The sequence below is a fragment of the Typopeltis vanoorti genome, chromosome 3 (assembly GCF_054136105.1).
Source record: "Typopeltis vanoorti isolate ZY-2024b chromosome 3, IOZ_Tvanoo_1.0, whole genome shotgun sequence".
NCBI lineage: Eukaryota > Metazoa > Arthropoda > Arachnida > Uropygi > Thelyphonidae > Typopeltis > Typopeltis vanoorti.
Window position 1 is genome coordinate 106,873,470 of NC_143551.1, and position 17,795 is coordinate 106,891,264.

Consider the following 17,795-nt stretch of genomic DNA (forward strand, 5'->3'; position numbering starts at 1 on the left):
GAGGCATTGGGAAATGGTTCTTGGGCACACAGGAGCCCCTACATCTGCCTGTATAGTGGACCGGGTCACTGTGGGATCCCTCCATACTTGCTGCACAATCCATCGATCCTCCTGATCCGACCGGTGCTGCTCTGCCGTGTGGTAGTGCTGGAACGTGTCCACAGCTCCCAAAACTGTCAGACAGTATGGTCAGAACGGTTCGTGTGCCCACCTATACGCCGTGCCGACCACCCTCCGATGATCATGCCTCTGTCAAAGTCCGTAAGTTGCTTAAACCAATGTCTCTTGTGTCCCGGCATTATTGTCACTCTGTACTCTAGTTTGCCGGTGCTTTTCGCTTTAATCGGCTATCGACTACACGCCGGTTCTATAAGGCTGCCGGTTCGTGCTTGCAGCGCCACCGCAGGGTGTGTGGGCACGCGCAATCATACCAAACTTCGATCATTTGCATACCACCCCGCACTCTAGCTATTTGCTTAGTTTTGCCGTTGTACCATGTTTTCTTCCAGGTGTGCTAATTTCTTTGTCGTGTGTATGTATCAGTTCCACGTGCGAGAGGTTACAAAACCTATAACACAGCTGTGTGCGTGTTCACACATGTAGTCAGATAAAATAGAAGAATCTGCTAATGTGTTTCTTGAAGAGTTGGAGGATTGTATTCATTGGAGAACTATAGTATGGGAAAGGCTATTCCAGAGAACAGAGGTAGATGGAGTGAAGGAAGAGGACGAGAAATTAGTACTATAAATTTTGAATTGAACTGTGTACATGGATGCTGACCAATGGCTGTTTGTTCTTACAAGTAAGAAAAGAAATGGCAGATCCTGGCAATCCTTGACTTGGCTTAGAAAGGAGGAGACTTTATCCAGAGATTTATAGACTGTTCAAAGTTTGTGTTGTTTTAGAAATGAGCCTAGTCTATCCATTGTATCTTTAATGTAGGATCTGGGTATTGTGTGTGGAGGTGTCAAATAATAATATATATATATATATATATATATAGTCTGGTTGAGATGGGGAGGTTGTTATTATTCCTTTCAAGGAGTTTAGCAAGGGTTTTCTTATATTATGAAGAAATAATGTTATTTGCAATATTATGAAGGGAACTGGCATTAAACCTGATAACATAATTGGAGATATTAATTGCTCGGGTGATCTTTCTGAAGATGATCTTATACTGCTAAATATATCTAGTATAAGTATGTAGATTCCCTGACTAAATTGAATAACTGCTGTAATAAATTTGTTATGAAAAGTAGCAATAAAAAAACATCCTGAATGGAGAACCTATAAAACAAGTAAAACATTTCAGCTATTTAGCTGCAAAATTTAGTGAAGTTGGCAAATCAAATATGGAAATAGACAAAAGACTTAGCAAAACTGGTATGGTAGGTAGTCAACTGAATAGATTTATATGAAATGGTGTTCAAACCAATTTTAAGTTGTGGACCTTAGAGCTGGGTTAGGAAAAAAACATGATCAGAGACTGGAGACCACAGGTTTGAGAGTTCTGAGAAAAATCAGGGAAGTGTGAACAGATGGCATAAATATAAATTAAAGATACCAAGAAATTATATACTTGGTTTAATCCTTTATTCAAGTGTAAGCAAACAAAGTTTGCCCCTGAAGTATTTGCAGAACTGGGGCACTCATATATAGAAGCTAATGACTTCACATCACTTGCCTTACTATCCCATAATGCAAAGCACATATCCTTGCAGACATGTATAATGCTATGCATTATGGGAGGGGTCACTACCCAGACTGGTTTAGATCTTTATTGAGGTCTGATCAGTGGGAACCAGACCCAGAGGTTATACTAAGGTTGAAGTAATGCAGACGTCATATTTTTATATACGAGTAGCCAAAAGGTGTAAAATCTCTCATGATAAGTAATTCCATGACTTATCATGTTTAGTTTTACAATGGTTTTAATTCAGGAAATGTAGAAAAAAAAGATATGAAAAAAGTTCAGTGAAATATAATTCCTTGTAAGTTATTGTGTTAAGCAAAAAGAATTTTCTCTGTTACTATAATGTGGTACATGAATCAGCAAATTTATGGTAAGATTAGTAAAGAACAAAGAGGATTATCACGAGAGAAAAAGTTACAGAGACTTGCAAAGGATGATTTCATCACATCAAAGGGTCAGCAAGTGCCAAAAACAAAGAAGTCAAAGAGTGCATGAAGATGGCATCAACACGCTCGGAGGTAAGCACGTAACAAGTTCAAAAAGCGTGCAAATGTGAAAACAAAGGAAGCCCAGATACATATAAGGCACCTCAGCAGTAAGCAAAATTATTACAGGATTCTTAATGCTTGCTCTTGCCTGTAATTGCTGCCATCCGTGGTTGGAAAAGAAAGAGAAGCTTCGTGTCTTGTCTTCAGGATTCTCAAGACGTGCTCATATTTGAAACTTTCAATCATTTGTGATCGAAAGGAATGGAAGAGAGATTTCGGCTATTGTCTACATGGATCTCTATAGGAAGGAGACATTGTGACAAGATGTTAGGAAGGAAGAGATCAACACAGTGAATGAAAGAAAGGTTAGGAAGATTCCCGTATAACATTTGATTAATGCGAAGGTTTGTTCGTGAGAGAGAAACTTAAATAACTATATTTCTGAAAATATGTGTAGAAAATGCATGAATCTATTGTATGTAATGTGCCAGCGTGATTTTGTATAGAAAGCAGTTAATTAGACTAGACCAGTGTGTCTTACGTTCATATGGTGTTAAGTTTAGATGCTATGATAACTCAAAATCAAGGTTTAGTAAAATGAGGAATTTGTATCTATCTAGTGTGTATATTGTAAATATGCTTTGGGTCTTAATAAATAGTTTGTAAACAACACACTGAACTGTGAGGTGTCAATGCACTATCTCCAAAAAAATTCTGAACCTGTGTGCAAGTAATATGTACGATTTTTATTTAATTGCCACACAGCTGACAGAAAGGGATAAATTTAAAGTAAATCGGGGAATGCGCATACGATTTCAGAAACCTGTATTGTCTTTGAATAATGTCTTACACTCTCATTCTCGATACATAGTTGGTTAGCACAGTCGATAAATAAATAAATTTGCTAGACTATAGAGTTTGAGAGATAAAGCATAGTATAAGTACATACATGGCGGCAGTTAGAACTTAAGATTGTCGACCATAGTTATAAACAAAGCAAGGTAGATAGAAACAGATATAAGATAGATAAAGAATGTTACAAATGGTGCAGACAACATCAACATATATGTAATATAAATTTTACAGTGTCACACCTTATTACTAAATTAATCTGGATTAGAGGTAGTTGTCGGAAGTTTTCCACTTGGTTAAACTATAAATTAAAGATACCAAGAAATATATACTTGGTTTAATCCTTTATCCAAGTGTAAGCCAACAAAGTTTGCACCTGAAGTATTTTCAAGACTGGGACAACTCATATATAGAAGCTAATGACTTCACCTTAATTGCCTTAGTATCCTATAATGCTATGCATTATTATGGGAGGGGTCACTACCAGACCAGTTTCAACCTTTATTTAGGTCTCATCAGTGGTCTGATTTGATCTCATCACTAAGGCAAGTGATGTGAAGTCATTAGCTTCTATATATGAGTTGCCCCAGTCCTGAAAATACTTCAGGCACAAAGTTATATAATTTTTTGATTTCTTTAATTTATACTTTAACCAAGTGGAAAAATTTCCAGCAACTATCTCTAATCCACAATAATTTAGTAATAAGGTGTGACATCTTTTGGCTACTTGTATATGACAGCTCTGTGTCTGGCTCGTACTGATGAGATCTCAATAAAGGTCGAAACTGGTCCGGGTAGTGACCCCTCCATAATGCATAGTGTTATACATATCCGCAGGGATAGTGCTTTGCATTATGGAATATTAAGGCAAGTGATGTGAAGTCATTAGCTTCTACATACGAGTTGCTCTAGTCCTGAAAATACTTCAGGCACAAACTTTGTTTGCTTATGCTATTCATATGTAGAATATGGTAGTGTTGTTTTTTTCTTTTTCATACATAACTTATTATTTACTTGTACTTGTTTTTTTTATTTTATTACCTTGTATACTTGTTTGTGCTTGTTTGTTTATTTTATTACCTTGTGAACAGCTATAACCTTTTGAATGGCACAGTATGACCTTTGCTGTCCTTGTGCCAATCAGTCACAAGCCATCTAACCAAAATTTTTTGATTACCAAACTCCATAGCATAGCTAGAACACCTGAAACATGCCATTTGGTTATGGATAAGAAGCATGAATTTGAATTCCATCACATATGCAAGGACGTTTATAAATGCTCTTAAAGGTGAAGTGTGGTGACAGTTTTCATTCTGGAAATCCAGTCACTCTCCACTCCAAACTGCTGGCCAGCTGACATGTTTTAAATTATGTGTTACCATATTATGTTTTGTGTCAGTTTTTCTTTATAAAAATAAAATAAAATTCATGCAAATCCTCTCTATCCCAAAAACTAACCGGTTAACGAATAACTAACCATTTTGGTTTCAAAATTCCATAGCATAGTAGCTGGAAGAACCTAAACATGCCATTTGGTTGTGGAGTGGAAAGCATGAATTTGAATTCATGCTTTCCACTCCACAAGGAGACATTTATAAGAGCTTTTTTCAGGTGAGGTGGCAAATTCCTTCTGGAAATCCAGTCACTCTCCACTGCAGCTGAGATGTTTAATATGAAATATGTTTTGTATTGTGTGTTCTCATATTATGTTTTAGAGCCTCTATAACTCAGCTGGTATAGATGACCCCTTTGGTTGAAAAGACTTGGGTTCAAATCTCGTCTATAATGAGAGAACCTTTATCATTATAAAGGTGACTGAGTGAGTTAGCCAGTCTCATATGCAGGTGAAGGTTTTTCACTCAGAAACTGGGTTTGTTTTTTTGTCCCTGAAAACATGAAAAACAGCTCCAATGAACACACACACACACACACACACATTGACAAACATAGAATATTAACTGCGAGATAGAAAAGATTGAGCCTCACCATTTTATCTTTCTACTGCACATTATGGATTTCAGGTAAAGATCCATAATAGTCAACCTTCTGGAGATGGAGATGACATTTGAAAGGATATTATGTTTTGGATCAGTTTTTCTTTATGAAATAAAAAAAGAGAATTTTTTCATACAAATCCCCTCCATCTTGTGAAAGACTGGAGACTGTGAGACCTTCACTTGAGAGCAAACATAGTACTTTTTCAAAACACTTTAGACCTCTAAGTAGTAGTGTTCTCACATTATGCGATTAAATTCATTTTACCACCTAAACACATTTATAAACATCCGTGCTTTACAGTGGGATTTGAACCAATGGCCTGTTGGATGGATAGTGAGTATACCATCCAATTGAGTAATGAATGGCATTAACAATATTCTCTTATTCTTGACTTCTTTATATTTTTTACTATCTATGAATTAATCATTTCTGAGAAGAAACAGAAAAGAAAAGAAAAAGATTAACTGTATTTTATATGTATATATGTCATATTATTTACTGACTGCATTCCGAGACTTAGGAAAACAAATTAATTTAATCTAACACACAATGTGTTTCGTCAGAATGCCGACTTCTTCAGATGTGAGAACATTAAAAGCAAACACAAAAAAACACCATAAAGAAACATCATACACTACAATAACAGACTATGAACTGAAATTAAGTTTGAACTGAAGCTACATTCTGGGCTAAAGTTCTATTGTTAGGCATATGCGAGCTTGTGACTTCACGAGTGTGCCAGTATCTGATGGCAGAGCTATGCGAGTCTGGCAAACTATAACTAAGGTTACTGTTTATGCGAGAAGAGTCTAGGATAATTTCTTTGGATTCAACTATGCGGCGTTCTACTTCATCGTGGCATATATGAATGTTTAATGTATATTCCAGTCTATAACTCTCAAGCCATGTCCTGTTCTCAGTGAACACAAATAATGAAGGCCGCAACACAAAATAGACTGGAACACAACATCAAACATTCATATATGCCATGATGAAGTAGAACGCTTCATAGTTGAATCCAAAGAAATTATCCTAGACTCTTCTCACATAAACAGTAACCTTAGTTATAGTTTGCCAGACTTACATAGCTCTGCCATCAGATACTAGTGCACTCGTGAAGTCACATGCTCACATATGCCTAACAATAGAACTTGAGCCCAGACTGTAACCTTACTTAAAGTTTGAACTGTTGCTTCAGTTCATAGTCTGTTATTGTAGTGTACAATGTTTCTTTACAGTATTTTTTGTGTTTGCTTTTAATGTTCTTTCGCCTGAAGAACTTGGCATTCCGACGAAACATGTGTGTTAGATTAAATTAATTTGTTTTTCTAATTTTCGATATTCAGTCAGTAAGTGATATGAACATATCTACATACCGAGTCAATATAGCTAATAATCGTGTGTGTGTGTGTGTGTGCACGCGCGTGCATGTTTTGAAATTTTATTACTATTAATTTTTTTTGTAGCTCCTGAAGTCCTTGGCCCAGAGAAATATGACAAGTCTTGTGACATGTGGTCCTTAGGTGTTATTATGTACATTTTGTAAGTTTAATTCTTTAATTCTTATTTTAAGATTATTTGTACTAATTCATATTTATATTTGAAATGGAATAAAAACTTTTCATTATTACTTTGTAACTTCATCTGTTGCTGTTATTAATGATTCTTGCTTGAACATTATTTCTTAAATATGAGATAAAAATAAGAAGTCAGAAAAACAGGGAAAAAAAGTTTAAATTGTTTTATATTTACTTTTTTATTTTGATGACAGACTTTAAATTAACTCATTAAAATTGATATAGATGAGCTGTTCATTGAAAGTTTATTTTTCACTTGGTTCGAGTATAATAAAATTAGTTTAATCCTTTTTCCAAGTGTGAGCAAACAAAATTTGCACCTGAAAGTATCTTCGGGACTGGGATAAGGTAGTGCAACACCAGGGAAACTCGTTGCAAAGGTAGAGTAAGCTACCAACACTCCTATCTCAGTATCTCCTATAATGCAAAACACATCTTGCGGATATGTCTAATGTTATGCATTAAGGGAAGGGCCACTACCCAGACTAGTTTCGACCTTTATTGAGGGCTCTTCAGTGGGAGCCAAGCCCAAGTGGAGATACCAGGCAGAAGCATTAGCAGGTCATCTCTACTTATAGGAGTTGCCAAATGGTGTGCCACCCTTTTTTAATAAATTACTCTGGATTTAGAGAAAGATGTTGAAAGTTTATTTTTCACTTGGTTAGAGTATAATAAAATTAGTTTAATCCTTTTTCCAAGTGTGAACAAAGTTTGCGCCTGAAAGTATCTTCAGGACTGGGGTAAGGTGGTACAACACCAGGGCAACTCGTTGCAAAGGTGGAGTAAGATACCAACACTCCTATCTCAGTATCTCCTATAATGCAAAACACATCTCCTTGTAGATATGTCTAATGTTATGCATTAAGGTCGAAACTAGTCTGGGTAGTGGCCCTTCCCTTAATGCATAACATTAGACATATCTACAAGGAGATGTGTTTTGCATTATAGGAGATACTGAGATAGGAGTGTTGGTAGCTTACTCCACCTTTGCAACGAGTTGTCTTGGTGTTGTACCCCCTTACCCCAGTCCTGAAGATACTTTCAGGTGCAAACTTTGTTTGCTCACACTTGGAAAAAGGATTAATCTAATTTTATTATGTTTAGTTAAAAATTAAAACCAAATAATTGGTCTGTTGTCCAGTATGATAACGTCCTTTAATTCTGAATCAAATTTTTTATATGTATTTCATTTATTAACTGAATGTACAATCATTTTGTATAGTTAATATGTTAATATGTTGAATTTAATTTACTTGTTGTGTGTGTGTGTGTGTACACCAATTACCGATGATGCAATGAGTAATATATCTCCTCTTTATCATAAAAATACTGCAAAGAGATAGGAAACGCTCAAATCCACATGAACAGAAAACAAAGAAATGAATATTTGAGAAATCATGGGAATATAACAAGAATCTGTATTTATTTTATACATCTTGGGAAAGGCATATGATAAGGTATCAAGAGAAAGTTGTTCAGATTGTCATAATTCTATGTGGTAAACTGGACTTTATATCGAGCAATGCATAATCTGAATATGATTTGTAAGTCAGAATTGAAGGAGGTACAGAAAGATGGTTTGATGTAAAATCATGTGTAAGACAAAATCATGTGTATACAGCATCTTGGCTGTTGTTCATTATCTGGATGGATCGCATTTTGAAGGAAAGTGGCAAGAAATCATCTGATGTCTAAATTGGAGATGTTAATTTCAGCTCATTACTTTATGCAGATGATGTAATACTCCTAAATAAATCCAATACAAGTCTGCAGGATTCCTTAATTGATGGTTTAACAGCTGTAACAACTTTGGTATAACCCAAATTTCATAACAGAAAATACTAATGAAGAAATCAACACTGATGTGGAACCAATACAATTGGAAGAACTAAAAGAAGCAATAAAAGTGTCAAGAACTAGAAAATCAACTGGAATAGATGGTATAGACAGCTTTGAAAATATGGTGGAGAATATTTACATCACAGATTCTTAAAATTAATAAAGAACTGTTGGAGGAAGTGTGAGGTTCCATCAGATTGATTAAAAGCTAAGGTCATATCTATATTTAAGAAAGGAGACAGGGGTGATTGTGGAAATTACAGAAGAATAAGTTTATTAAATGTAAGTTGCAAAATTTAGTAAAATCCGAATAAAAGACTTAGAAATATTACAAAAAAGCTACTCTCAGAAGAACAAAATGGTTTCAGACATGGACAATCATGTATAGACAATATTTACGTGTTAAACAAATCATTGAACATTGAAAAAAGATGAGAATTTAATTTAGAGACTCATGTGGCCTTTATAGATTACAAGAAAGCTTTTGATAAAATACACAGAGAAAAACTATGAAATATAATGAAAAAATAAGGATATCCATTACATTTTGTACAAGCTATACAAAGTTTATATAAAGATACAAAAATACAGTTTGTTAATAAATTAACAAAAGAGATTGAAATAAATCAGTGTGTGAAACAGGTAATGTAGCTTATCTCCAGCTCTATTCAATATATATATATTGATCAGATTATTGAAATATCGAAAACGACAATAAAACAAGGTATCCAGTTAACCAGAACTGTTATCAATACAATACTGCATGCAGATGATCAAATTATATTATAAGACAATAAAGATAATCTTTAAAAATCAGTTTACAAATTAAACAAAATAAGCCAACAATACAGTTTAAAAATTTCATAAAAGAAAGTCATGGCATTTAAAGGTTGGGATCATGTTAGATCAAAAATGATTATAGAAAATAAAATAACAGAACAGATGGCACAGTTTAATTATTTAGGCTGTATAATAGCATATCTATCATATAGCATATCAAGTTACATATTTAGCAATCTAAAAATCAGCAATACTTTCTTCAGACATAAAAATATATAAGTACACATGGGAAGCAATAGGAACTAAATCATAATAAATTACATTATTATTAACAACAAACTTAATACTAATATCAAGGATACAAGGGTTTTTAGAGGGAATGAAATTGGTACTGATCACATGTTAGTTGAAAGCAATTTGAATTCATAAAAAGAACCACATACTTCAAAAGAAAAAAAGATAACGAACCAGCATCTAATAAACAGTTTAAAATTCACCTCCTAGAACAGGAGAGTATTAGAAACTTATATAAAAGCAGAATAAGAGATAAAATAAAGCGAACCACAAACAATATTGAAACTGACTGGAAAAATATAAAGGAAACCATACTAAGAGCAGCAGAAGAAAGTTTAGGATACAAATCAAGGAAAAACAAAAAAAAATGGCTCAGGACTTGGAATAATGACTTAAAGGAACTAATCGAAAGAAAAAAACAGGCTTTTAAAATCTATCTGCAGAGTAGACACAGTGCTGACTATATACAGTGTAAGAAACTATGGGCTGAAGTCAGAAAGCTTTCCAGAAGTATACACAGAGAAGATTGGAGTGAAAATGTTAAATCATTAGAGCAGGAAATCACTGGACCACAAAAAATAGGTTTTAAAATTTTCAGGCAACTACAAACAGCAGAAAATGACCAATTAAGAAATAATCTAATTTCCAAAGTGGATTGGAGAGAACATTATAAAATATTGTAGAATGAAAAACAAGAAATAGAAAACAATGACAAAACTCACAAAATAGAAGATATCAATATATCTATAATATATTGAAGTACCGAAGAAATAGTAATGGAAGAATTTAAAAACTCAAGAAATAGGAAAAGTCTGGGCCTGGGTGGAATATGCATTGAACTCTTTATATATGCAGACAATAGCATATTTAAAAGAAAACCTACTTAAACTCTTCAATAATATCAGGAAATATCAAAAAATCCCAAAAGAATGGGAAACTGGAGCAGTAATAAATATTCACAAAAAAGGTCCCAAGGACAAATGTGGAAATTACAGAGGCATTACTCTCTTAATAACAGCTTCTAACATTTAAAAAAAAATGTTCTTTAAAATGCAAACATTTTAAAGAACAGGCTAATTAAATATACAGAAAATTATTTAGAAGAAGAAGAACAGTGTGGTTTTAGAAGAGGTTAGAGGATGCACAGATGACTCTTTCACAATGCAACAGATCATAGAAAAGAGAATTTAATCTGCCCACTTCTATTTATTGACTACGAAAAGGCATATGATAACTTGAACAGAAATCTATTATCATCTTGAAAATATTACAAGATGATAGAATACCTCCTCAATTAATTAAAGCAATAAAAAGTCTAATACATAAAAACAAAAATTTGCGAATGGAACATTATCAGAACCTATAACTATAAATAAAGGAGTAACACAAGGTTGTGGCTTGTCCCTAGTCCTATTCAACATTTATATAATAGAATCCTAAAAGAATGGAAAACAACTGTCAAAGATAGAATTAAACTAAATATACTGCTAAATACAATACAGTAAACCCTTGCAGAATGCGATTTTGCACATACGCGTTATCTTAATTGTTTCCATTTAATTTGTCCAACGCTAGAATTTCATTCATATGTGGTACGCTGCAGAGCGTCGGCCGGCAACCCTGCTTGGCGCTGCCCGCTAGCTGAGTGACCCACGCCAAGTTGCGATCATTTCACTCATGTTAGCAGAGCTGTAATCACGTATTTATTAGTGTTTATCCTCTTCTCCTTTTGCATTTGTATTTCTTTTAATTTCAAAAATTCAATATGACATCTAAGAGGAAGAATAAAGATGATAAAGCAGCAAAAAGATGCAGAGTTTTGACATTATCTCAGAAAATTGAAATTTTAGATAAGTTGAAAAATGGTACACGTGTTTCATCGCTTGCAAGAGAACTAGCTATAAACGAATCAAACATAAGAACAATACGGAAGAATGAAGAAAAGATTCGGTCTAGTGTCCAAGCTTCAGGCGATACTTCAGCAAAGGTTGCTCAAGTTTTAAGAAGAATTCCGCAATTGGAAAAGATGGAAAAAATATTAATAGCTTTGATTGACAATCAAGTAAACGAAAAAGGCTCAGTTGTGGATGGTGTTGCTATTCAAAACAAAGCTTTAGATTTGTTTTCTTTCGTTTTAAATAAAGATGGCCAATCGTCAGAAAAAATTGACTTTCAAGCAACCAAAAGGTTGGCTTGAAAACTTTAAGCGTCGTTTTAATTTGCACAGTGTAAAGCTTCAGGGAGAAGCTGGCTCTGCAGATAAAGAAGCAGCAGAGAAATTCAAACCCCAATTTTTGAAATTCATTGAAGAGAGGGATTACATTCTGCAAACAAGTTTTCAATGCGGATGAGATGGGCCTATTTTATAAGCGAATGGAACAACGAACCTACATCACAAAGACACAAAAGGTTTCCCCAGGTTTTAAAGCTTTTAAGGATAGACTCGCTTTGCTTTTTTGTGGAAATGCATCAGGCGACTTCAAGTGCAAACCTCTGCTCATTTATTGATCTAAAACACCTCGTGCATTGCAAGGAAAAAATTTTGAGCAATTGCCCGTTGTGTGGAAATGGAATAGAAAAGCTTGGGTAACAAAAGCCCTCTTTAATAACTGGTTTGAAAATTCATTCGTTAAAGAAGTTAAACATTACTTAGAACAGCAAAACCTGTGCTTTAAAGTTCTCCTAATTCTCGATAATGCTCCAGGACACGATGCTGAAGCCCTCACAGCATTGCATCCAAATGTAGAGGTTTTATTCCTCCAACCTAACACCGCTTCCTTAATCCAATCAAGGGATCATAAAAACATTCAAAGCCTATTATGTCAGGCATGTTTACACCTCTGTAAATAAAGCACTAGACGAAGGAAAGCACGACACGCTAATGGCATTTTGGAAGTGATTCAACATAAGCCACTGCGTAGAAATGATTAAACTCGCATGGGAACAATTGAATTCATCAACATTGAATGCTTGCTAGCATCAGCTCTGGCCATAAGTTGTCAACAATTTTAAAGGATTTCCATCGATTGAAAATGAAGCCAAAGAAATCGTACAAATTGCAAGAGCAATTGGCGGCAAAGGATTTTCAGATATGGAAGAAGGAAAAGTCAAAGAATTAATTGAGAACTACGATCGAGAAATGACAAATGAAGAACTGGATGATCTTGTAACATCAGCTGACAGTAAAAGCAGCGATAATGAAGAAGAAGATAAAGCACCTTAAACTTACAAGAAGTTAAACGAATTGTTAAAAAAAGGCACAGGAACTGTCTGATTTTGCAATGGAGATTGACCCAAATGAAGAAAGAAGAGGACGCTTTATGAAAGCCATTGAAAAACTTTGCGCTCCTTACTGCAAAACTTTTAAAGAGTTGCATTAGTCATTGTCCCAAGCAAAAATCACTAGCTTTTTAAAAAAATAATTGTATCATGTACCTACTTATTAAGCAGTAATAAAAATCCTTCCAATTAACATTTGTTTCATTTTTCCCTATGATTCATCTAGAGCACGTTGCTCAAAATATTCCATATAAAAGTTAGCAATGGGGAGGGGGGGGATAATGGCTGTGTCTTCTTTTTGTAGGTAGAAAACGTTTTCCCACAAAATAACCAGAACATAATACATGCACAAAGAGTGCCGTTATATTTGGAGGGAATCTGTCCTAAAAGAAGGATTGTGTCATTGATTGGGACATTTGTAAAGAGAGGCAGAGACGTCAAAACTGACTAATAAATCACTAAAATGAAATCCGGACATCATAATAACCAGAGCCAATAAAGGCAGTGCCACTGTTATTCTAAATCCAACCACATATTTAGAAAAAATGAATCTGCTAGTCTCATTCAACAATATATATCAATTGTTAACTACAACCCAACCAATAGAATTAAAAAGAAAACTGAGAAGTTACTTAAATCTGTTTCAACATGACCCAAAGATACAGTCAAAAAATTACTTCCGCACTGCACTCGTTCTCTAAGAATTTACGGTCTACCAAAGATACACAAACAAAACACACCACTCCTGCCGATAGTGGAAGGTATAGACAGTCCGAATTATCACCTAGCCAAAAATTGGTAGGTCATTCCCCCTCCTATATCAGAAACACACAACACTTTATAAATATAATCAAAGGCATTACATTAGAAAAAGATGATTTATTAGTTTTGATGTCTCTACCCTCTTTACAAATGTCCCAGTCAATGACACAATCCTTCTTTTACAGGACAAATTCCCTCCAGACATCATGGCGCTCTTTGCGCATGTATTACGTTCTGGTTATTTTGTGTGGCAGAACGCTTTCTACCTACAAAAAGAAGGCACAGCCATGGGCTCGCCATTATTCCCCCATTGCTAACTTTTATATGGAATATTTTGAGCAACGTGCTGTTGATTCCTCTCCTTTAAAACCCAAAGTCTGGCTTAGATACATTGATGATGTTTTCGCTATATGGCCCCATGTCTGCCAGACATTAGACACTTTCCTCAGCCACCTAAACAAACAACACAAATGCATGCAGTTCACAATTGAGATTGAAAAGCAGATCACACAATTCCGATTCTAGGTACACTTGTCACACATCTTCCCTCTGGCAGTCTTTCCTTCACTGTTTACCAGAAACCGGCACATGATGACCAATATATACACATAAACTCCTACCATCATCCAACACAAAAACTAGGTGTAGTTAATACTCTAAAGAAACAGGGCCTTGAAGATTTGCTCCAATAAACAAGTGCTTAAAGACGAATTTAAAGCTATCAGCAATACTTTCCTAAAAAATGGTTACAGCCAACACACTATCATCAAAATTCTCTACAAGACCTCACTAAAAAACAAAGATAAACTAGACTACAATAAAACTATAACCATTCCTTACATTAAAGGGACATCAGATAAAATAAACAGAATACTACAACCTCAAAGCCACTTTTAAACCGCCTGCAAAATTAAAAAGCTTACTCAACTCATCCAAAAACCCACTCTTTCTGTTGCCCCCCCTCCGGAGGTATACTGTATTTATTGCACCTGTGATATACCATATATAGGGGAAACAGGACACACAATTCCTATCAGACAAAAGGAACATAAATGACACATTAAATATAATAACTATGGTGAAGCTGGCCTTTCTGATCATGCCCTGAACACTTTACATTGAATTGACTAGAAAAGCACCAATTGTTTATATCACGCCAAAACATGTATGAACATAAATTTAAAGAAGCCTGTGAGATTCTTATCAACCACCCTAATGTTAACAATAATGATGGTCTAAAAATCCCAAGTATATGGAAGGCACATAATCTATCCACAGATCTTTTCTCCCTAAGAGTTAACTATAAACAGGACTATAGATAATCCAGAATCTTAAATCTAATATAACAATTGTCATGTTAAATTAGGACGTCATTGTTACTGTAAGAAAACTATCTATATGAACTAATGTTTCTCTGATGTTATCTTAAATAGAATATAGCTTTGATATAGTTTCTAATTAATTTTTTAATTTTATTTGTATTTTAGTTTTTATTTTTATATATATATATATATTTTTTTTTTCACTAGAGGTCATGTTAGTAGAATAACCGTTGTTCAAATCATTGTTTCTTTAGCATACTGTGTGAAATGTAACCCAGCTTGTCCTTGTATATACTCCAGATGATAACCTTAACATGAAGGTTGAAATATCGGGAAATTAAAATAGTTATTTATAACACCGTTGTAAAGTCCATAATTTCTAAAAAGAAGGCTATTCCTCTCATGAAGTAGCTAAAGAGGAAACAGGAAGAAAGCTACTCTCTACACCATGCCAAGATCTATTTCTAAAATGGTTCTGTCTCAAAAATCGCTGTGTGCAATCTGGAGTTGTGGCAAGCTCTATAACTGTCAGAACACTTATTCAACAAGGACTATTAGCTGGTTGTCCTGAAAAAGAAGTCCTTGTTAACCAAAAATGAGATTTGCTTGGTTAAATTGGTGCAAAGAACATACCAAATGGACCTCCCCCCGATCAGTGGAAAAGAGTTTTTTTTTTCTGATGAGAAAAAGTTTAACCTGCAGAGCACCGATGGCAGACAGTTCAAAGATGATCAGGGGAAAAATTCAACCCTGTCTGTCTGTATGGTGTCAGCGGTCAAATTCTCAGCCAGTCAGATGATCTGGGGCTCCATGTCATATCATGGTGTTGGTCGCTTACATTTCACAAAAGGTTCAGTGAATGCATGTGTACCAGAAAATTTTAGAAGAATTGCTGCCTACTATCAGGGGTCACTTTATCGTAACGATAAACTACATCATTCAGGATGACTCTGTCCCTTGTCATAGGGGAAAAGTGTAAGTAATAATGCTATTATAACCCAAAAATGTACCATATGAACTGAGTTTAGTTATTTAAAAAAGCTTCAATTTTTGTTGCAAGTGGCTCAGTGAACACTCTATTCAGTGACTACCGTGATCTCATATAACTGCCCAGATCTCAACCCTGTTGAGAATTTGTGGTACCAAATGGATTCTAAAATACACGAGAAGAGGCCAAAAACACTTTGGGAGCTCCATGAAGCCATTATAAGGATTTGGAACCATGAAGTGACAGTTGTATCCATCAGGAAATTGATTTTGTCGATGCTCTGCCAATGCCAAGCTGTAATAAAGGGAAGAGGAAGGCCCACAAAGTATTAAACAGCAAAAAGTGGATTTTTATCTTTGAATGTTAGTAAAATTGTGTAATTGAACTAAATTAATATTTTGCTCCTTTTTAGTACAAGATGTGACATAGTTAGGAAATGACAACAAACTTGACCATTTTGAAATATTTGCAAATTTGTCAAGTTGGTTGTCATATCCTAATAATGTCACATCTTGTACTAAAAAAGAGCAAAATATTAATCAGAAATAAAAATGTTATATTTCCTTCTTCATTATTTGTAACAACTATTGTGTTATTATCCCTTTTCATTTATTATTATTCCCTATTTGAAAAATGATTACAGCCGGTGATGAGGTTTCTATGAACATGAATGTATATTAGGGAGTCAACTAAATAATTTCATATAGAATAAGATATAAATTGGTCAGAACATTAGCTGTATACAAGACAATATTCAAACCAATTTTAATTTATGGATTGAGAGCTTGATTAGAAACAAAACAGTTCATAACAGTTGATATGCGAGTTCTGATAAAAATTAGAAAAGTGAACAGGCGGCATCAGTGGCAAAATCATGTGGAAAATGTAGAACTTGACATTATTAACATTCAAAATTGTGTGAGCAGAAGTAATCTCAGGTTATTTAAACAGAGTGGAAGAGGAAAGATTAGCAAAGCAGATGTACCAGAGGGTGATTAAAATATAAGTTATGAGACGATTGGAGTTCTTATAGATAACCAATCAACTTTGAGGAAAATTTCTGATAGGAAATTAGTAAGAATGTAAACTTTGTTGTTCTCTCACCCCTTAAAGGTCTTGATGATATCACCACCACCAGCCAATTGTCAATCCACTGCTGGATGAAGCCTTTCCAAGATGACTCCAAAACTGCTGGCTTTCCTTCCCTATATCACTCCTGCAAATCTGATGATATCATCAATCCACTTTGATTTTGATTGTTGTTGTGGTTGTTTTTCCTCCTGTCTTTTATCCATTGTTGATGTTTTCTTTGAGCAATGTGTCCAGCCCAGATGTTTCACTCTTTCTATGATGCCAGAGACTTTGGTTTGATTTGTTATCTACGTATTACATTTGTGATCCAGTCTTGCGATATCAAGTAGACTTCTTTCCATACTAAATTGCTCTTAATTTTTGAATTTCCTTTGCATTTAGTGTTCATGTTTCTCAGCCATAAGTCAATATTGGAAGAATACATTGGTTAAAAACTTTCCTTTTCAAGCATAATGATAACTGGCTTTTGATATTGATTGTTATTTTTAATGCTTTCCACCTGAGCATTGCGTATCTTTTAATTTCATCCATAATATTTTGATCCATTGTCCTAAGTATATGTAATGATCTACTTGTTCAGTTTCATCATTGTTGATTTTTATTATTTCTGGCTGTTAAAGCTATTAAACATAACTTGGTTTTCTTTAGGTTTATCTTTAAGCCAGCTGTTTTGCTAGCAATTTGGATTTCATGGATACAAGTCCGTAATTCAAGTGAAGCTGAAGTAATGATAACTATTACATTTGCAAGCATAAATGTCTTAAATATCTTCCATTTATTTTGAGACCTTTTTCTTCCCAATCAAGAAGTTTGAATATATTTTTCTAGGCA

At 34.5% G+C, this 17,795-nt stretch overlaps 1 protein-coding gene across 1 annotated transcript in view; it reads left to right on the forward strand.

Moving 5' to 3' along the window:
- MAPk-Ak2 (MAP kinase-activated protein kinase 2) overlaps window positions 1-17,795 on the forward strand; it is a 119,988-nt gene that overhangs the window by 58,039 nt on the left and 44,154 nt on the right. The window contains exon 6 of the mRNA XM_090390468.1: window positions 6,498-6,573. Coding sequence (XP_090246594.1) covers window positions 6,498-6,573 — 76 coding nt within the window. The remainder of the gene's footprint in view (window positions 1-6,497; window positions 6,574-17,795) is intronic.